The sequence below is a fragment of the Zootoca vivipara genome, chromosome 12 (genome assembly GCF_965207765.1).
Source record: "Zootoca vivipara chromosome 12, rZooViv2.hap1.1, whole genome shotgun sequence".
Classification (NCBI taxonomy): Eukaryota; Metazoa; Chordata; class Lepidosauria; order Squamata; family Lacertidae; genus Zootoca; species Zootoca vivipara.
In genome coordinates, this window is record NC_142595.1 from 13,827,157 (window position 1) to 13,849,957 (window position 22,801).

The following is a 22,801-nucleotide window of genomic DNA, read 5'->3' on the forward strand; positions in this document are numbered from 1 at the left end:
TTAAATTAATAGTGCAGGTGGGGCCCTTCTACAAATCAGGCGTGATAATAAACTAAGATAATGACTGCACAGACCTTGATCAAAGCTCCTTGGTCAACAGAACAGTTTGTGAAGGATAGATATTTTGTCGTTTCCATAGTACCTCTGCAGTGTATTTTATAACAATCATTTATTTTATTTTATTACCTCTATGGTGGTAGTTGAAGGCAGTGTACGTGGTTTTCCTCCTGCCATTTTATTTTCACAACCATCTTGTGAGGTAGACAGTGACTAGCCCAGTGGGACTAGGAACACTTTGAGGGGCTGCGCCTGCTTTTGCTCCTCTCACTTCATACCTCTTCTGGTACTGGAAGACCAGTGGGTGGGGGGAGAGGAGCTTGTTGCAGCAGGACGGGGAGACCCCCTGATTTGTTCACCAGACCAACTCATCTTTGTCTCTTGGCCTCTGTCCACTGCTGCTCCAGCTTCTGCCTCTGATTCTGGACTGCTCTCTGCCACAGACTCTTCCTGCTCACTAAACCCTGTTACTCCTTCAGCTTCAGACACCTCCTCCTCCCAATCTTCTCCTCCTGGCCGCTTATCACCAATCCCGAGGCTCTGAGCCTTCTTCCCTCGGGGGAATCCCCAACTGGTGCCTCCAGCCAGTCCATAACATGGGGTCCGAATGCTGCACCTCTGCAGCTGGTGCTGGTGACCTACATTCAAGAGGCAAGGCAGGATCCATAGGGACAGCTGATTTCGAGGCAGAATATATTTTTTAATAATAATTTTTATTGATTTTATACATTCAGAGAGAGAAAAAAGAACAAAAAGACACATAAAACACTATAAAAATATACATAAAAATAAAAAATAAAACATACCACACACAAAAAATACACACAATACCAATACAGTACCTATAATCATTTTAACTTTCTTCTAACTTCCAAACCATTGTTTCTGGGACTTCCTAACTGATTTCCTTTTCGAATCTTCTTTAGCAGTTTCCTAATCATTCTTTTAAACATTTTCCAAAGTTATCCCATATCCTTACATCAAATCAACTACTGTATATTAAATTCATCTATACTTTCTTTCTAACATCTACTTTCATCCCTTACTTTCATTCAGTAAAAAAAAATGTAACCACAAATTTTTATACACCATAATGTTTCCCTAAATAAACTTTAAACTTCTTCCAGTCTTCTTCCACCATCTCCTCCGTCTGATCTCGGAGTCTCCCCGTCAGTTCAGCAAGTTCCATAAAGTCCATCATCTTCATCTGCCATTCTTCTATAGTTGGAAATTCTTCGAGGTAGAAATTTATTCCCTTCCCCCCCCCTGTTCCTGATGTGGATCTCACCTCTCCTTCCCTGGTGGGGAGGGGGACACCATTTTGTGGTTTGCATCGGGTGCCAAAATCTCTTGGGTCAGCCCTGCCTATATCTGATCAGCTCCCCACTAACCCAAAGGGGCCTCCAGACTTTGAACATAATCCTCTAGCAGGAGTGGAGGAATTGCTTGCCCTCCAAGTGCTGTTGGACTGCTTCCATCTGTCCCAGCCGTCATGGCCAGTGGTCAAAGATGATGAGAGCTGCCGTCTTACAAATGAGGAATTGGGTAGATCTGCAATGTCCTTAGGATATTTTTTATTTTTAATTATACCATTAAATATGTGTATTTAATGAATATATTTAGTCAATAAATATATGTATGTAAGGAATCTAATGTGCCGCTTTGCTGTGGATCTATTAAACCAGTTACCAACTTGCCAAAAAAGGAAAATAAAATGCTGGATTGTTTTATTGATGTATATTGGCAACTCTCCCTACCTCCCCGGGGGACATTTAAAAATGGCTTCTCCTATCTGAACATGGAAATCACTCACACACACACAAAGCCAGATGCCTCTCTCTGTGTAATTATTTTCTTATCTTTGTGGACCAGGCAGTGATACTAGAGTACGATGTCATTCAGAACAACAGGGCTTGAATGGAAATAGGAGAGGAGGAAGAGCTAGCAGTGACAACTGAGCAAGGAAACTCTGGTGCTAACAACAAAGATGAAGCCTGACTGTGTCAGCTGCTCTGTGCGCAAAGACACAAAAAATGTGGTGAGCTACATACTTTGCATTTTTGGTGGAACAGAACTACAGATCCCATCATCCCTGATCATCCATCACACAGACTAGGGTTTATGGGAGTGGGAGTCCAACGGCTGTTAGCTTTGCCTTTTGAACATCCTTCTGTTGCTCTTGGGCAACAGATGTCCTCCCCCCCCCCAAAAAAGAGGAGAAAATATAGCAGTAGAGACAAGAATCTCTCATCTAACTAACATTATATAGTTATCATATAGTGTGATTTTGTTATTGAGATTTTGAACATTGAAAAGCACATGCCGCCTGCATACAAATCCACCGAGGATGAGGCGTCAGCATGCAACTGAGCATTGGATTTGTTTCTGGGGGTGTTCTCCATAGGCAATCTAAGCAGATTGACCGTGTGCAACCTAAGGGTTTGTTTTGTATTGAGTTTTTTTGGCTTGAAATTTAAATCTAAGCCCAATCTCTGATTTGCAACGGTAACAGTAGACTGCATTGCAGGCTAGGGCTGTCATAAATCCATCTCTTCATCAGGCCCCTCCTGCAATATACTGTTAGTATAAAAACAGTGGCCCTATATTGCAGGGTGGTTGTTGTAGAATAGTGGGTAAGGAGGATGAAGACACAGCTCTCAAAACAACCAGCTCTTTATTCTAGCTCTGAGTCCAGACTGAACAGTAGTTTAGCCAACTGGTTTATATAGTACTCAGTAACTTGCAATACTGTAGTAACAAACTTCCCCTAGCTACCCAATCCGTGAACAGCACTCTCAATCCTTCATTTGCATGTTGTGGACCTGAGTGAGAACTGCAGCCACAGTGGGCAGGGTAAGAACTGCAGCCCCGGTGGCCAGAAGGAGTACTGCAGTTAACTTAATACATAACAGTTAGGTAGCCGTGTTGGTCTGAGTCGAAGCAAAATAAAAAAATTCCTTAGTTGGTCTTTAAGGTGCTACTGAAGGAATTTTTTTATTTTACATAACAGTTGTACAGTACACTACTTTCTGCAGACTGATATGGCAGGGATAGTGTATCTGAACTTCAGCCCCAACCTGTAAGAGGTTCAGCAACTGGACTACATATCAGGGTTGTTGTAAACTACCATAGCTGCCAAGTTATCCCCTTTTTTAAGGGATTTTCCATTATGCTGAATAGGCTTCCTCGCAAGAAAAGGGAAAACTTGGCAGCTATGTAAACTACGCAATGAACTTCGGCTTGATGCCCACCTTGCAATATTTAGAGGAAACTGTGGGATTATTGTATCACCCTCTTCTGTCCTTTAATATGGGGATAATGGACTGCATTTGTATTGGAATATGCTATGGTAAGGTTATTTTTTAAAATGTTGAAAAACGGAATAAACGTTCACTTTTCCGAGCAAAACAAAACTTATCTTTGAGCTTTTACTCCGTTTTAATTTTATGTTTGTTGTGACGTATGTGCTATTTTTTTTGCAAGTCGCTTCGAGTTCCCTTTTGTAAAAAAATTAAATTATTACTTTGCACAATCACAGCTATCTATGCCTTAGCTATTCAAAGGTCTGCCAGCAGACATTTAAAAATGACTTATCCAATCTAAACCGGGATGCAGCGTGTAGAGAAAATGAGATAGCCGTCTTCAACTTTTTAATATCTCTGCCTCTCTGCGGACGTGATTGAAGGCAATAGAGATGGGGGGGGGGGAGAGGATGGCTTAAGTACTCAACCCTCACTTCTGGTTCTTATTGGAATGCCTCCACGTGCGGGGCAGTAATGCAGAGAAAGAGAGATGCGTCTCTTAAGGTCCACGAGTAAGCTTGCAATTGTATACTGCACACCCGACCCTTACCTGGCTGGAAGTAAGTCCCATTGAACCGAATGGGACTGGTTTCCTTTGAAAATAATATTAATAACCTCTGTAACGTGATACCTCTGTCCCTTTATTTGCTTGCATTCATTTTCCTCCTAGCCTTTTGGTGTCACCTCCCCAATATTTTAGACTTAAGAGGAATCATCTCAGTTTTAGGGTTTGCCTATCCAACTCATTGCGATTTTGACCGCACGTTGACATGATGTTATATATGTTGTGATCTTTTATGTGAACCGCCCTGAGACTTCCGGATATAGGGCGGTATATAAATTCATTAAATAATAATAATGATAATGAATGATGATGATGATGTTTACATTTTGCTTGGGGTTTTATCCCTGCAATTCGAGTGAACCCCCCTTAGCACACTTTTGTCGCCTTAAATACCAATCAACTATTAAAATTAAACAGGGAAATGCCCTTTCGTCCTCCTCTTCCTTGCTTCTTTGTACAGTACGTGATTGCGCGCATCTCTCCTTCCCTTTGGGCTCAACCACAGCCGGCGCCGCATTGGACTCCCTTGCGTGTATGCGGGCGGGTGCCTCTCGCGCCTCCCTTAACTCTTGAGGCGGGGTCGGCGGACGCGAGAACGAGGCGGTTATAAAAGGCTCCGGAAGTGGGAGGGGCGAGGACAGGCCCCGCCCCACGCGCTCTGCGTGGCTCCGCCTCCTCCCAGCCGGCGGCTTTCCGCGCTCCGCATCTCGCATCTGTCAGTCGCTGCTTCGTCGCCGGCGGAACAAGATGGCGGCTCGGGTGAGTGGATTGCTGAATGACGGCGCGGGGGGGGGGAGAGATAGTGACGTGTCAGCTTCTGCCTCCCATTCATTCTTTTAGCAGCCCACCGCCCTTCCACCCAGCCCAGTTAGGGAGGTTTCCCTGTTCCCTATGACACTGCTGCGTATATGCCATACATTTTCAGCTCATCCCACACCCCACCCCTTAAAAAACACCCCCTGGGAGCTATAGCCTGTTAAGGGTGCTGGGAACTAAAGTTCCCGGGATTCTTAGACCTGGGGATTATAGCCTGTTAAGGGTGCTGGGAGCTACTGTTCTGAGGATTCTCAAACCTGGGGATTATCACTTGTTAAGGGTGCTGGGAACTACAGTTCTCAGGATTCTTAAACTGGGGAAGTATAGCCTGTTAAGGGTGCTGGGTGCTACAGTTCCCAGGATTATTTTGGGGTGTGCTCTTCATATGCACAGTGTGCGCGCACTTATCCTCTTCCTGAGCCACAGATCCTTGAGGGATCCCCCTTAGGCTAGCCCACCTTGGCAGGTTGTTGTGAAGGGGCGCACAGACGACCTCTTTCTGCCTTCCGTTTATTCTTGGTGGGTCCGCTTGCTGAAAGATAAATGGGTCTGTTCAGCGTGCTGGAATAGAATAAAAGCACCACACCGCTCTCGAACGCATTTCCTTCATGGGCTGTGCTATATCGCGCTGTGTCTCTTAGTCATCTGAGCATTGTAGTTGAGACACTGGGGAGAGCAGCTCATTTTTTTTTTTTGCATTCTTAATGTAAAATGGCTTTCCTCGAAGACGGCTTGGCAAAAAATGTGCCTGCCCTTCTCTCCCCACATCCCACCCCCACCCTGGTCTGTTCCTCTTAAATAGGACATTGCAGGAACAAGGGCAGCCTGAAGGGTTAATGCCGAAATTGTTTGCTGTGTCATAAATACTTCTGGGTGACCTGGAGTTAATAAGATGTTACTGCCTTGCTTTTCCTCCCTTTGGAACAAGAGTGTCTGGTGGGTGAAAAGGTGGGAGGATGAAGCTGTTTATGCGGTGAGCACCTTTACTGCAATGCACACTTGGATGGCGAGCAGAAGACTCTGTCTTCGGGTTGCATATGAACCGAGCTTGTGGCGATGCTGCTGGTTACAATGATGTCAGATTGCTGTTCCTTTATTTTCCCAGTGACCCAACATGTGCCTAGTACTTTGCGTCCCCTAGAATGACCGGTGCAGTGCAGGCAGGTTAGCAATGGAGCAGTTGGGGAAAGGCTAATGGATGTACCTTTCTCAGGTTTGTTTACCTTCTGTTACATACGCAGATGCTCCCCAACACCAAAAAGGATTATTGGCTTTATGCCACAAAGAATATCCCTTTAGTATATAGGAGGAGGAGGAGGAGTGTTGATTCAGGGTCATTTAAAATGTTCTCCCTCCCTGCAGATTGTGGCAGATTAAGGAAGCTTCGGGAGGGATGATATATAGGGGAAGAAACCAGGATGTAACACAACAGGTGGGGGGGGGGATTTTGGAAGCATAATAGTGGTTTTCCGCAAAAAAGACACCATCCAGAATTGTAGCAGGTTTGGTTATTCCACTGGCTTGTGGTAATGGTTCAATGAAAAACCCATTTCTTGAGTTGTGAGAACAGAAGCGCATGCCTGTAGGATTTGGCTTAAAATGCAGAAATGAGCATTAAAATAAATGGCAGCGAGCTCCCTCCATTGGAACACTTCTCATAAGAGTAAGGAGGAAGTGACAACGGTCAAGTCTCAAAATGCTCGTGATAACTCTGATTGATAACTATAAAAAAAATTGTAGGCGAAATGCAGAAGTATTTAAAAGTCCATCCATGCTTATTGTTTTCTGGTTCAAAGAAGCAGGCATGGCACAGGCATGGCACAACAGAAAGTGAACCAAGGATTTAACTGGCCCTTTGTCATATACCGGTAAACTGGTACATACTGGAAAAGATTTCCTAAGTAACCCCTTCCCATTAGTTCTGTTGATTCTGTTTAATTATTGGAGATGCTGAATGCACACTCTGTGGCGACAATAACACAGGCTCTCTACAGTCTAACCTCATGTTGCGTCCGCTTCAGGTTGCGTATTTTCATCTTGCTAACGCGGCAAACCCAGAAGTGTTTACTTCTGGGTTTCGGTGCATGCGCAGAAGCGCCGTTCTGGTTGCAGATTTTTCGGGGTGCGGACAGCACTCCGGAACGGATCGTGTCTGCAACCAGAGGTACCATTGTATGTCCTTTCTACCTGCTGTATTATTATTATTATTATTATTATTATTATTATTATATTTGTTGAATTTCACAGAACAAAAGCAAAATCTAAAACCACAAAATATATAATCAAAATAAAAACAACAATCCAATAACCCCCCCCAAACCCCCCCCCCACAAATTTTAAAAGGGTGTAGGATGTCAAATCAACCAAAGGCCTGTTTATACAGGAATGTTTTTGCCTGGCGCCTAAAGGTGTATAATGGGGACCCAGGTGGCTCTGTGGGTTAAACCACTGAGCCTAGGGCTTGCAGATCAGAAGGTCGGCGGTTTGAATCCCTGTGACGGGGTGAGCTCCCGTTGCTTGGTCCCAGCTCCTGCCAACCTAGCAGTTCGAAAGCACGTCAAAATGCAAGTAGATAAATAGGAACCGCTACAGCGGGAAGGTAAACAGCGTTTCCATGTGCTGCTCTGGTTTGCCAGAAGCGGCTTTGTCATGCTGGCCACATGACCTGGAAGCTATACGCCGGCTCCCTCGGCCAATAATGCGAGATGAGCGCGCAACCCCAGAGTCGGTCACGACTGGACCTAATGGTCAGGGGTCCCTTTACCTTTACCTTTAAAGGTGTATAATGAAGGCACCAGGCGAACATCCCTGGGGAGAGCATTCCACAGATGGGGAGCCACTGCAGAGAAGGCCCGTTCTTGTGTTCCCACCCCCTGGGCCTCTCAGTATACAAGACTGAGCAATGGAGATTGCACACATGACACCATCCCTGTACTGTGACCAGGCCAATGCTTGGGGGATCCCACACTAAGATTGGGGAGAGGTGAGGCCAAGAGCAACACCATGTTGGGGATTTAGAAGATGAGGAAGATTAGTCTCCGTGAGTGGAACAGAAGCTGGGCAGTCACTCTCTCATATTTGCAGGCCCGGATGAGTGGTGTAAACGTCTTGTCAGATACAAACAGGCCATCTTTCCTGCAATGATAAATCACCCTCTGCATTGCCCATCTTCACATTTCAGCAGATACTAAAAGTTGCTTCTTTCCCTTCATACAAATCTTCATGTGTGCAAGGAAGAAAGGCATAATTTATCTATCGCTCACTCACTCATAGGTGATCGCTGACATGCATCTCAGGCACAGACATGGTCAGTAACCAATGAAATGCACAAATACCCTTTTACATAGAGTATCATTTTGCCTCCGTCTCTGGGCCAGTGGGTTCTCACAGTTGAACTGAGAGGTTCTGCTTGTCATATGTGGCCAGGCAGGTCTGCGATTCTGAGTTCCCTAAGTCGACACAGAGTTCTCTGTTGATCTTGCTCCACCATAAACATGTGAATCACCCTGTGGAATTTCTCTAGGACCCCAGGCACACACCTTGGGTGAATGAGCTCTCAGAAGCATCTGTTGCCCTCAGTGGATATTTGGCCTTGTGTGTGGCAGAAATGATATCTCATGTAGAAGGTGCATGTTCTTAGCTGATAGCTCTCCTAGAATCATAGAATCATAGAATCATAGAGTTGGAAGAGACCACAAGGGCCATCCAGTCCAACCCCCTGCCAAGCAGGAAACACCATCAAAGCATTCCTGACAGATGGCTGTCAAGCCTCTGCTTAAAGACCTCCAAAGAAGGAGACTCCACCACACTCCTTGGCAGCAAATTCCACTGTCAAACAGCTCTTACTGTCAGGAAGTTCTTCCTAATGTTTAGGTGGAATTTTCTTTCTTGTAGTTTGAATCCGTTGCTCCGTGTCCGCTTCTCTGGAGCAGCAGAAAACAACCTTTCTCCCTCCTCTATATGACATCCTTATACAACATCCTCTTATACAACAATCTACAGCAAGGAGGGGATCCTGTTTAGCTGAAATTGCCAGGGCAATTTAAATCACCAGATTACTGGCATCAACATCCTAGTGATGAAAAATGTCAGCCTAGAATGATGCTATTCACATGTTTTCCGTGGAGTAACTTTTCTCGGTGGCCCCCAGAACTAGCTCATCTCATTTTTTGCATATGTTCATTCGTGGCTCATTTCCACCCCATTTCTACCTTTATGTGCAACTTTTAGTCCTCACAAAAATGTGCGTGTAGTGATATTAACTTAAATAAGTATCATAAAATGTGTGTTCTCTAAAACTACACATTTCTAAACATATTTTGAGCCTCATAGTATTTGGGAAGTGTGAAAGGCAGTCCAGTAGTTGCAGATCACAATTCACAATTATCAAATTCCCCACTCAAAGCTTGAGCTAAAAACAATCAAACACATTTCCTATTTAACGTGTTGGAGAGTTTTGTTCACTCTTCTTAGGAGATCACTGAAACCCAAATCAGATATGATTTGTTTGTTACTATGTGATTTGTTTGTTACCTGTGATGCCATTTGATACTGTGCATGTTTACTCACCTTGAGACATCACCTTGCCTACAAAGGTCCGTATAGTTAAAGCTATGGTTTTTCCAGTAATGATGTATGGAAGTGAGAGCTGGACCATAAAGAAGGCTGATCGCTGAAGAATTGATGCTTTTGAATTATGGTGCTGGAGGAGACTCTTGAGAGTCCCATGGACTGCAAGAAGATCAAACCTATCCATTCTTAAGGAAATCAGCCCTGAGTGCTCACTGGAAGGACAGATCCTGAAGCTGAGGCTCCAATACTTTGGCCACCTCATGAGAAGAGAAGACTCCCTGGAAAATACCCTGATGTTGGGAAAGATTGAGGGCACAAGGAGAAGGGGACGACAGAGGACGAGATAGTTGGACAGTGTTCTCGAAGCTATGAACATGAGTTTGACCAAACTGCGGGAGGCAGTGGAAGACTGGAATGCCTGGCGTGCTATGGTCCATGGGGTCACGAAGAGTCGAACACGACTAAACGACTAAACAACAACAACATGTTTACTCCCAACTTAAATGTGCATAAGATTGCAGCTTTTGTCATTTTAGGCCACATTCATGGGGGGAAATTTACTCGCCACAGCTGAGTGGCTGTTTATAGACTGGATTTATTATTGTTATCGTTATTAGTATTAGTATTTACATTTGTATACCACCCTTCATCCAAAGATCACAGGGCAGCTCATAACATAAAAATGTAGAATGAGAACACAAAATACATCATAAAAAACCAATCTGAAAACAAAAACCAAACTAATAACCCCTCTCCCACAAACACATTTAAAAGGCCATAGAGTGCTGAATCAGCCAAAGGCCTGGTTATAGTGAAATGTTTTTGCCTGCTGTCTAAAGATATGTAATGAAGGCGCCAGGCGAGCCTCCCTGGGGAGAGCATTCCACCGGTGGGGAGCCATCCCAGAAAAGGCCAGTTCTTGTGTACCCACCCTCTGGGCTTCTTATGGAGGAGCCACATGAAGAAGGGGCTTAGATGATGATCTCAGGGTCCAGGTTGGTTCATATGGGAAAAGGTGGTTCTTGAGGTACTGCGGTCCTGAGTCATTAAGGCTTTGTAGATGAAAGTCAGCACTTTGAAAGCTATAGAGCAGGGGTGGCCAACTCGCAAGAGACTGCGATCTACTCACAGAATTAAAAACTGGCAGTGATCTACCCCCTTTTCTGGTGTTCAGGCTTAGGACCCTCGTACTTACGGGACTGCCTCTCCTGGTATGCACCGCGTTTTATTGTAATTTTATTGGTGTTAGCTGCCCTGAGCCCGGTTCTGGCCAGAGAGGGTGGGGTATAAATAAAAAATTATTATTATTATTTATTAAAGTATTATTTATTAAAGTTGGTGAGCTTTTTTTAGGGAGGAGGAGAGCCCCGATTTTTCAGAATTCAAGCCTAAGCTCAAGGGAAAAGGGGGAACAGCCACTCACCAACAGATTGCTGGGGGGGGGGGGGAAAGCCTCACTGAGTAAACTCCATCTTCCATTCTGCAAATCGTGCAACAATGGAGGGCAGGGTGAGGGGGCCGGGGCCGGGGCCGGGGCCAGATTATATTTTACCAACGCTAAGGAAAGGGACCCAGCGATCGACCGCAATCTACCAAAACCTCCCGGGGATCTACCAGTAGATCGCGATCGACCTGTTGGACATCCCTGCTATAGAGTGGTGGAGAAGCAGGGGCAAGGTTCCACTCCCAATATACCGCTCTCAGTCAAGGTTGGTTCCATGGCTGGGCCTGAACCCAAATTGAAAATCTGTGGTCATCCAAGATTTCCTGCCATGACCGTCTTCTCCATGACATCCCTAGGAAAGGGGATATTTGCAGCTGGTCAGTAGCTCTTCCAGCCCAAAGTTGTCTAGGGTCATTTTCTTTAGGAGTGGCAATGCCACTGCTTTTTTCCCAGGGTGACAGGGTATCCTCAAATTGTGTAGCCGGGTGGTCATAGCAGGTCCTCTAATGCAGAGGTCCCTCCCCGACAATGGGAGTCAGCAACCTTCAGACCAGCTACTGGAAAATGCAATGTAAGCTGCAAAATGCACCATCTTTGCCAAATGTGTTGGTTTTCTGGGCCTTAGGAAGTCTCTCTTGTCCCTGCACAAATGGTTTCCCTTGTTTTCATCTCCCTCTGAGGCACAAACGTGGTTTCATTAATAAATTGTCCGAAGCAGAATTGTTTTGGAAGTAAGAACCGTTAACATCAGCAAGGTGTTTTCTCCCCATTTCTGAGTAAATATGGAGAGGAGGCTTGGACTGTGAGGAGAGTGAAGGTTGTACTGGTCTCTAACTGTAACATTTGACACACAGATTACACAACTCTTGCAGAAGGTTTTCTTTTGTAGAATAACAGTGCTTGAAGCTTCTCCGTATGGTCACATGAAGAGCTGTTGTCTTTAGGAAATGCTTCAAGTTCTCCCTTTCCCCCAGGATGCAGAAAAGAATAGATTTCCAGTACGGTGGTACCTCGATTTACAAACACAATTGGTTCCGGAAGTCTGTACTTAACCTGAGGCGTACTTAACCTGAAGCGAAGTTTCCCATTGAAAGTAATGGAAAGTGGATTAATCTGTTCCAGACGGGTCCACGAAGTACTCAACCTGAAGCGTACTTAACCCGAAGTATGAGTGTAATTGGTTCCGGAAGTCCATACTTAACCTGAAGCATACTTAACCTGAAGCAAACTTTCCCATTGAAAGTAATGGAAAGTGGATTAATCCGTTCCAGACAGGTCCGCGGAGTACTTAAACTGAAAATACTCAAACCGAGGCGTACTTAAACCAAGGTATGACTGTAATAGAAATAGCTTGTATGTTCATTCCTTGGGGAGAAAACCCCCAGATAATTCTCCCAAACCTAGGCTAGAGGGCAAGGGGTTCGTGTCACGGTTCGGTCGGCGGGCGTCAGGACCAGAGGCAAGATGGTGGTGAAGAAGCAGGGTCGAGGAGCAAGGCAGAGGCGAAGGTCCACGGGGCACGAAGCAAGGCGAAGGCGAAGCAAGGGTCCAAGGAGCAAGGAGCAAGGCGAAGGGTCCAGGAACAAGAAGCAAGGCGAAGGTCCACGGGGCAAGAGCAAGGCGAAGGCGAAGCAAGTGTCCAAGGAGCAAGGAGCAAGGCGGAGGATCCAGGAACAAGAAGCAAGGCGGCAGCAAGGCAAGGGTCCAAGGAGCAGGAGGCCAGATGCAACCAGGCAGGGATAGCGTTGCTGTGGCAAAAAGCTGAAGGGAAATGCTGGGCTTTTATCCCTCCCAGCTCCTGCCATCAGGTGCAGTGAGATCTCAAGTGGCCTCACCTGAGAGACTACTCCTTGCCTCTCCAGCACAAGCTGAGGTCTTCACCTGTGTGGCCACGCCTTGCTTCCCCAGCACAAGCTGAGGCAGGCCCCAGTCGTGCAAGGCACTACAGGCCTCAGAGCCTGACTCCTGCCCATACTCCTGACAGTTCGCCATCGCTGCAAAACTCTTTGCATACCATATTGCAATCTGCTTGAAAATCCTTCTGCTTTCAAAGTTCCTTGCCAGGTGGAATAGGAGGGCTGACGTTAAAATAACACAAGCCAAGAGCCCTATTTGGGTAACAAGATGGAACTCTGTAGGATGCCAGCAGGCAACTCACATGGTGAAAAGGTAAAGGACCCCTGGACGGTTAAGTCCAGCCAAAGGTGACTATGGGGTTGCGTACTCATCTTGCCTCAGGCCGAGGGAGCTGGCGTTTGTCCACAGACAGCTTTCTGGGTCATGTGGCCAGCAGGACTAAACCGCTCCTGGCGCAACGGGGCACCGTGACGGAAACCAGAGCACACAGGAAACGCCGTTTACCTTTCCGCTGTAGCGGTACCTATTTATCTACTTGCACTGGTGTGCTTTCGAACTGCTAGGTTGGCAGGAGCTGGGACAGAGCAACGGGAGCTCACTCCATCAAAGGGATTCGAACCACCGACCTTCTGATCGGCAAGCCCAAGAGGCTCAGTGGTTGAGACCTCAGTGCCACCTGCATCAAACAGTAGCCAACCCATAACTACTCGCTGGCCTTGAAGGCAGGAGTGGCGCTATTGCGTCACAGTGCTCTCAGTCCCCAGCCCCTGGAGCCATGTCAGAAGGATGCTATCGCCAATGGTATCAGAAGTCTTGGAGAGGTCGAGGAGAATGAACAGGGCCACGCTCCCTCATCTCTCTCCCAAGAAATGTCCCCAGCCTGGGTGACCAAGGCAGGCTCAGTGCCGAGACTGGGCTTCAAACTAAACTGATACGCCCCACTTCAAACTCCGGTACATACGGTGTTTTGCGTGATGGAATGCTCCTTCATACAAAAATAGTTCCTGCTGTGTAGAAAACCAGGTTGTCAAGGGAAAGCGTTCTAACCTGTCTCCCAGCCTGTTTTCTCTATGTAGGGATTTATTTATTTTTGGAGCAGGGAAAATTATTTCATCGTTTGAAAGGTAATTCCATCAGCAGGCTGCAGCGGTGCAATCCTGCCACAAGTTGATCAGTTAGACTTATTTCGCTTACTCGTTCCTCCTACGAGAACACCCTCTCGTCTATTCTCATAGAAACGAGCACTGAACCTTTCTGAACATTCAAAAACCCCAGGTATGCTTTAACTCTGCCACAGTTCCTTCCAGCTGCTGGCTTGAGGATTTGCCCTCTCTACATTTGTTCACTACCATATACCCACTGTGAAGATGGCTAAGGAGAATTGGCAGTGGGGAAAGACAGAGCCTAGACCAGAAAAAAAAATGCTTGAGAGGTCAATTCTGCTTTATGAAGCAATTCTGAGGTTGCCAGAATCTATACCTGTTTCCTGCAGGAATTTGCCTGTGAGGGTGACAGGTGCAACACTTGTTTCAGAGAACAAGAAGCCGAGCAGGTAGAGTTAACTTTCTTACTGGAAAGGTATTTAAGTATGCAAGATTTCAAGCGGCACAGAACTCTTTAATCAACAGAATGCAAATATAGCCTTTTTCTGATTAGGCATACCTGCACGGATGATCTGTATCCAGGATACTGGGTTTATTCTTCTCATCCAGTCCTACGGTTTTTAATCTTTCTGGATAAACTGCTTCTGCCAGCGCAATTGTACTCGTAATCTCTTTTTTCTGCCTCCACTTGCTTTATCTGTGCAACTTGCTTTATTATGCAACGTGAGGCTGAAAAAACCCAAATACTTAATTTAACAGGAATGTACAGGTGAAACTCGGAAAATTAGAATATCGTCGAAAAGTGCTTTTTTTCAGTAATGCAACTTATTATTTATTATTTTAATTTTAATTTTTACAAATGCTTTCTTTTGGAAATTCCACAGTAATAAAACAAATAGTTACAATAATACAAAAATAAACATCGCCGTTACATTTCATTAATCACATTCCATTTATAAATGACCTGCCTAACGACAAATAATTACAATTACAACAAATAAAGGCTTGACATATCTTGCTTTGCATGTCATGCATCTATCTCATATATTGGTTTCACCTTTTAAGTTGGCTTACTGAAATAAATGCACTTTTCGACAATATTCTAATTTCCTGAGTTTCACCTGTATGTTCTTCCATTTGAATAGATTCCTGGGATAGCTTACAAAACTACAGTACAGTGGTGCCTTGCTTCTCAAACTTAATCCGTTCTGGAAGTCTGTTCTAAAACCAAAGCGTTCCAAAACCAAGGCGAGCTTTCCCATAGAAAGGAATGCAAAATGGATTAATCCGTTCCAGACTTTTAAATACAACCCCTAAAACAACAATTTAACATAAACTTTACTAACGAGACCATGGATCCATAAAATGAAAGCAATAAACAATGTACTGCAGTCACTCAATCAATGAATCAATCAGTAGCTGAACTGGGTTCCACAGAGTCACAAAAACAAAACAAAAAAGCCACAAAAACAAAAACGCAAAATAAATAGCAATAACAGGCAGACCTCAGTGTAACACTCAAAAGGGAAGGGTGGCACTCAAAATGGAGCACGTTCAGCTTCCAGAAAAAGTTCACAAACCAGAACTCTAACTTCCGGGTTTGTAGTGTTTGGGTTCCAAGTTGTTTGAAAACCTTTTAAAAATGTTAAACACACTGTAGATTAAAAGAGGCAGGATCAAGAAACAGGAATTGCTCAGGAATATCACAGCAATAAAAAGGCTGGGAATTTTTTTTTAAAAAAAGATTTTTTAAAAACAAAACAATATATCTATGTAGATATCAAGTAGCCCTTCCTGGGGGAGAGCATTCCACAATTAGGACAGCGGTTCTCAAACTTATTTCCTCTTAGCACATTTCTCCCTTGCGTCCTGAGATCGAGTGTCTTCAAAGCCCATGACACCTTTGGTGAAGGCCAGGCATCCCCAAACTACGGCCTTCCAGATGTTTTGGCCTACAACTCCCATGATCCCTAGCTAACAGGACCAGTGGTCAGGGAAGATGGGAATTGTAGTCCAAAACATCTGGAGGGCCGAAGTTTGGGGATGCCTGGTAAAGGCTGTTCTCCAACTGAAGCGCTCCCAGGCCAGTGTTTCCCAGTGTTTATAGTACGGTACATTTTTAAAGATTTGCCTTGAGACAGTCTTTAACCCTCTTGTTGACTACCAGCATTGCACTTTCCATTTTTAAGTTTGGAATAGAGTAGTTGCTTTGGAAGATGATCATCAGGCATCCGCACAACATGACCAGGCCAACGAGTTTGATGTTGAAGAATCATTGCTTCAACACTGGTGATCTTGAGGAAATGAGACAAGAGCAAAGGCAACAGGCACTCTGTTTTCTGCGGGGAAAAGACTATTAACTAGGATTTTTGGATAGGGGAATGACTGATTTTTCTCTCTTTTGGACACCTTTTGAATGTCATTCTACCGAGGAAATGGAACAACAGCTGTATACGGTAGTATTTTTGTCCCTCAAAACCTGCTATCTTCCTGTCAAACCCAAATTTCTCCTACAGGGGTGGAGAACCTCTGGCGCATGGCCTCAGAAAACCCCCCAAAAACTTTCTATCCTTCTATTGGTACTCTCTTAAGAACGGGAAAATTCACAACCCGTTCTTCAGTCAACAATTTTCTTGCTGATTGGCTTTTCTCTTTTGCCTGTGTTCCAGGGCTATGAGGAATGGACAATTTCTAGCTTTTGCTAGTGGAGGGGGTGGAAATGCTTGGTTAAGGACGGAGTTGGAATATATGGAAATATGGTTCACTCCCCTTTTACAATTCAAACTTAACAACTTAGAGTCATTTACCGTATTTTCCCGTCTATAAGACGCCCCAATGTATAAGGACACCCCCTGGGAGATTGCCCAAAGTTGTTGAGCTTCTCCCCCCACGTATCTGCGGGCAGGAAACACTCCCTATATCGTTTCCCGTGCGCAGTGGCATCGGGGGAAGTTGCGCTCCCACCAACTGGCTGGCTGGCGGGCTCGCCACTTCTCCCCCCCCCCCAATGCCACTATATGTATTGGAGGACCCCAGTTTTTTGACACAATTTTTGAGTCAAAAAACCTTGTTTAATACATGGAAAAAATACGGTATGTAGCACTTTTCATGTGCATTTTATGAATTGTGCTAATCTCTCCAACTGTGGGACCCAGGTGGCGCTGTGGGTTAAACCACAGAGTCTAGGGCTTGCTGATCAGAAGGTCGGCGGTTCGAATCCCTGCAACGGGGTGAGCTCCCGTTGCTTGGTCCCAGCTCCTGCCCACCTAGCAGTTCGAAAGCACATCAAAAAGTGCAAGTAGATAAATAGGGACCGCTCCGGTGGGAAGGTAAACGGTGTTTCTGTGCCCTGCTCTGGTTCGTCCCAAACCGAATTAAGTTCTTAACCAGAGGTACCACTGTATCTGGGGCTTTAGGATGAGAAAACCGTTCGTCATTTTTGTGGTTGTGAATTTCAACTCTGTTCATCAGGCGTAGATGATTTCAGTCCGGCATAGCCTGCTTTATTTTTTACTAGGTTCCCTGTGGTCTCCCAAAGTGTGTTAGAAACCGAGATATATAACCTAATCCAGGGATCAGCAACCTTTTCCAGCCATGGGCCACTCCACCGTCCCTCAGGCCATGTGGTGGGCTGGACTATATTTTGAAATAACCCAGAGATGCATTTTAAATGAAGGCACACATTCAGCTCATGTAAAAACACCAGGCAGGCCCCACAAATAACCCAGAGATGCATCCTATATAATAATGTCCATGTTGTCCCTGCGTCCAGATGTCCCGTGTGTCCCTGGGGTACTGCGCATGTCCCCCAGAGACACAGGGATTGGACGGAGGGACAACCAGGGACACAGGGATTGGACCCGTGCTCTCGGGACACAGGGAACAGCCAACTGCCGCTCCGCCAACCGCCGCTCCGAAGCCCAGTCTCATGCTGGAGGTGCGCGGTGAGGCGGCGGGGGAGAGAAGCGCTCCCCCCCCCGGCAGCCTTGCCGCACACCTCCGGCATGGGACGGCGCTTCCTCGGGGAACCCGAGGAAGCCGAAGCGGCAGCGGGCGCGGAGGGAGGCCCGCTTTGGCTTGGCAGCGGCGGGAAGAAGGGGAGGAATTCCTCCCCTTTTTCCCGCCGCCGCCAAGCCAGTCCCGGAGCCGAATTGCGGCGCGGCGGGGTTTTTCGCCGTTTGCCTCCCCCTCGAGGGAAGGCAAACGGCGAAAAGCCCCCGCTGCGGACTGGCTTGGCGGTGGCGGGAAGACCCGCCACCGCCAAGCCAGTCCCGGAGCCGAATTGCGGCGCGGCGGGGTTTTTCGCCGTTTGCCTCCCCCAGGGGAAGGCAAACGGCGAAAAGCCCCCGCTGCGGACTGGCTTGGCGGTGGCGGGAACATCCCGCCACCGCCAAGCCAGTCCCGGAGCCGAATTGCGGCGCGGCGGGGTTTTTCGCTGTTTGCCTCCCCCAGGGGAAGGCAAACGGCGAAAACCCCCCGCTGCGGACTGGCTTGGCGGTGGCGGGAAGACCCGCCACCGCCAAGCCAGTCCCGGAGCCGATTTGCGGCGCGGCGGGGTTTTTCGCCGTTTGCCTCCCCCAGGGGAAGGCAAACGGCGAAAAACCCCCACTGCGGACTGGCTTGGCGGTGGCGGGAAGACCCGCCACCGCCAAGCCAGTCCCGGAGCCGAATTGCGGCGCGGCGAGGTTTTTCGCCGTTTGCCTCCCCCAGGGGAAGGCAAACGGCGAAAAGCCCCCGCTGCGGACTGGCTTGGCGGTGGCGGGAAGACCCGCCACCGCCAAGCCAGTCCCGGAGCCGAATTGCGGCGCGGCGGGGTTTTTCGCCGTTTGCCTCCCCCAGGGGAAGGCAAACGGCGAAAAGCCCCCGCTGCGAACTGGCTTGGTGGTGGCGGGAAGACCCGCCACCGCCAAGCCAGTCCCGGCAGGCCGCTTCCTCTAGCGCCCGTTTTTAAACGGGCTAAAATCCACTAGTTTTAAATAAAAGGACACATTCTACTCATGTAAAAACAGGCTGATTCCTGGACTGGATGTGGCCCAATCGCCTTCTCAATCCAGCCCACGGGCCTTAGGTTGCCTACCCCTGATCTAATCCAAATGACACCTTAAACCTGGCCTGCGATCATCACAATGGAATGTCTAGGTGCCATATCCTCCCCCTGATTGTAATTAATAATAATAATTTCATTTCTACACCGCTTTATATTTTAAAGAACAAATCTCGAAGCACGTTAAAACATCAAATAAAAGAACCCAGAATAAAACTGATTCAAGCTTCCAGGAAAATATTTCAGATCCTCCTCTAAGTGACATTTTGCTTTCCCCAGTCACCAGCCAGGCACTCAGAGATCTCCATGTGGGTGCGATTGGACCCGCACCAGTTGCAAAACATGCCTGGCGCCTGGCTGATTTTGAACACTGGTTAAATGTCCAGGAGCTCAGGAGCTTTTAGCAGTTAGGAACTCCTTAGCCTGTGCAGACTCAAATCAAGTCTAAAATGTGTCCTTGCAGCATTAGCTAAAGACACTTGCTATCTAGCATTCTTCCCAAGAACCCCAGCAATTGTGGTCTAAAAATTCCTTCCTACCTCTGCATATATACCTCTAGAGCAGGGGTCAGCAAACTTTTTCAGCAGGGGGCCGGTCCACTGTCCTTCAGACCTTGTGGGGGGCCGGACTATATTTTGAAAAAAAAATGAACGAATTCCTATGCCCCACTAATAACCCAGAGATGTATTTTAAATAAAAGGACACATTCTACTCATGTAAAAACATGTTGATTCCCGGACCGTCCGCAGGCCGGATTTAGAAGGCGATTGGGCCGCATCCGGCCCCCGGGCCTTAGTTTGGGAACCCCTGCTCTAGAGAGAAGATCAAATGACTCCCATTTTAGAAGCAAGCCAGGTACTAATATTTGCCTAGGTCAGGCACCCCCAAACTTTGGCCCTCCAGATGTTTTGGACTACAGTTCCCATCTTCCCCGACCACTGGTCCTGTTAGCTAGGGATCATGGGAGTTGTAGGCCAAAACATCTGGAGGGCTGCAGTTTGGGGATGCCTGCCCTAGGTGTTTGTGAGGTCTGGGGTTGCGTCCAGTGCTGTTGTTTTGTTTGTGCAGCAGATATCCGCTTGCACAACAAAACTTCCCCCTCTCCTGGAGCCCCTCCCCCAAATAACCTCAAAAATCACTCAAAATTGGGTGACCCTTTGGAGCAGATTGGGGGGACGGGGGACGGGGAGGAAAGGGAAGTCCCATTGCATGAGCAGAATTCGGCCTGCGCAGCATTGGACGCAGCCCTTAGTCTTTCTACACACCTGCATTTCGGGGTTTCAGATTCCAGACCAGAGTGTATCATTTGTAACAGAGCTTGATACGCTAAAATGAAACACGCTTTGCTTAGTTTTAACTGGTCCATTTTAAGAGTAATTGCCACAATGTATCCAAAGGCAGAAAAATCAGTATGCACAAGAGAATTAGGCTGATTCCAGATCCCTTGAAAGAGACAGTGAATAAAATCAATCTCTGAACATGGTCTGATGATGCAGTGGTTCCTTTGACACTCCCCCGTCAAAATAAAAATAAAAAGGCAGTTCTCCATCACTTAGGAGATACTGTTTTGCATTAGTGTGTGAGAGAGATAGATAGAAAGAAAGATGCTCTTCATGTGACATAGGAAAAAGCTTAACTCTCTAATCCCTGCAGAGCAGGTTACAAAATAGCATTTAAATCTCCAGGAGATTTTGTGCCCCACCACTTTCTAACTGTGGCAGCCTGGGTGACATTTGAAGGCTCTCGGCAGATTTAAATAATGGGATGCTGATAATTTATTCCCCTTTCTTCCCCAGGGTTGGCATATATTTAGGCACAGACTCTGGCTTTGGAGACAGTTGTGCTGATAAGCCCAAATTCTCTACCTTCACTTCCAGACTTTTCAGGGCAACCCTCCCAAGTCCTCCCTGCCCCCCCCCCCCCGAGAAGCATTGCAATCTAAGATGGCTTTGTAGGCTTTTCTTTCCATGTTTACAGGTTGAGAAAACAATGCATCTATCTGCTCAGGTGCAAAATGCCAGGGCAGAATCTGAGCAGGCCTCAACATCAAAGGAGCCCAGAGCCCCTCTGCCTGGTGCTTTTTCCATTCAGCACCTAAGGCAGTTATTTAAACATAAACAAAGCATCCATAATTTGGGGCTGCATCTGCAGATCCTGTGCTTGATTTTTCAGAAGCTCTGCGTCTCATGTGGCAATTGCTAGATCTGCACTTTATACGTATAACATGTACCTGGCCAAGAAGCGAGGTTCATTGTTTTTTTTATTGTACAGCTGTAGTAGTGCTGTGATTGGTGGCATGAGAGCTAGGACATCTACCAGATTACTCAGACTATCAGCTTCCTTCTTCCTTCCTTTCTTTTGCAAATTTTCTGGCTAAAGGCTGATAAGGTGGACCACAAGCTTAACATGAGTCAGCAGTGTAATGCAGCAGCAAAAAAAGGCAAATGCTATTCTAGGCTGCATCAACAGAAGTATACTGTAGTGTAGTGTCCAGATCAAGGATAGCAATAGCACCACTCTATTATTTATTTATTTATTTATTATTTATACCCCGCCCATCTGGCTGGGTTTCCCCCACCACTCTGGGCGGCATCCAACAAATAGCAAAATACATTAAAATATCACAGATTAAAAACTTCCCTAAACAGGGCTGCCTTTAGGTGTTTAAAAAAGGTCAGGTAGTTCTTTATCTCCTTGACCTCCTTGACCTCCGATGGGAGGGCGTTCCACAGGGCAGGCGCCACCACCAAGAAGGCCCTGTTTTCCTGTAGCTTTGCTTCTTGCAGTGAGGGAACCTCCAGAAGGCCCTCGGCGCTGGATCTCAGTGTCCGGGCTGAACAATGGGGGTGGAGACGCTCCTTCAGGTATATTGGACCGAGGCCGTTTAGGGCTTTAAAGGTCAGCACCAACACTTTATGCCTTGGTCAGACCACACCTGGAATACTGTGTCCCATTCCGGGTGCCACAACTTGAGCAGGTTGTTGACAAGCTGAAACGATGGCAGAGGAGGTCAGCTAGAATGATCAAGGGTCTAAAAGCTAAGCCTTAGGAGGAACGGTTGAAGGAGCTGGGTATGTTTATCCTGGAAATGAGGAGACTGAGAGGAGATACGATAGCCATCTTCAAATATATTAAGGGCTGTCACATGGAAGATGGAGCAAGCTTGTTTTCCCCTGCTCTGGAAGGAAGGACTTGGACCAACGGCTTTAAGCTAAGGGGAAGGGCATTCAGACTAAACACCAGGAAGAGCTTTCTGACAGACAGTGCTGTTTGACAGTGGAACCGTCTCCCTCGGAAGGTTGTGGACTCTCCTTCCTTGGAGGTTTTTAAGCAGAGGTTGGATGGCCATCTGTTATGGATGCTTGAGCTGAGATTCCTGCCTAGAAAGGAAACTAGATGACCCTTGGGGTCCCTTCCAGCTCTACCATTCTGTGATTCTAAGCTTGTGTAAGTGTGTGAGAGAGACAGAGGAGTCCCATATTACAGCTGCTTCTCAGACTGACATCTCTCCAGTTCCCAGGAGGGGTGATGCTAGCATGGGAAAAGTCGGGGGGGGGGGGGGAGGAAGGCAGTAGACGAATGTGGCATACAAAGGTGTGATCGTGTACGTATGGTCTGCAGTCTGCATTGGAGGTAAGGTTCACACTTCTCTTTACAGTATTCAAAATTGGGGTTCTCAAACTGTGGTCTGTAGACCACCAGTGGTCTTCAAACCTCATTCAGGTGGCCTGCGGCAGGTCTGTGGATTTCTGGTTGAATATTCCACCACCTGGAATATTCATAGTGATTTTTAGTTTTAGGGCTGCTTTTAAATTGTAACACAATCAGATACAATATGTAAGAAATAGAAGAATCCATTAAAGGCAGAACAAAAGAAGCGTGCAGCACCTAGCACCGTGCGTCACCATTGCTAAAACAGGCTGAAAAATCACGATGTGGTCCACCGAGACCCCTCACCCATTTTCAAGTGGCCTGTGGGGAGGGTGGAGACGTTGAATAACCCCTGATTGAAAAGCATTTATAATCTCGTGTAATATTTTA

General features: G+C 46.6%; 1 protein-coding gene across 7 annotated transcripts in view; it reads left to right on the plus strand.

Moving 5' to 3' along the window:
- Positions 1–4,558: 4,558 nt before the first annotated feature.
- NSF (N-ethylmaleimide sensitive factor, vesicle fusing ATPase) overlaps positions 4,559–22,801 on the plus strand; it is a 102,953-nt gene continuing 84,710 nt past the window's right edge. For all 7 annotated transcript variants that reach the window (XR_009558435.2, XM_060281087.2, XM_060281088.2 and 4 more), the window contains exon 1: positions 4,559–4,683. Coding sequence is in view for 6 of the 7 variants with exons in the window: in XM_060281087.2 (XP_060137070.1) it covers positions 4,672–4,683 (12 nt within the window). In the remaining variant the exon portion in view is untranslated. The remainder of the gene's footprint in view (positions 4,684–22,801) is intronic.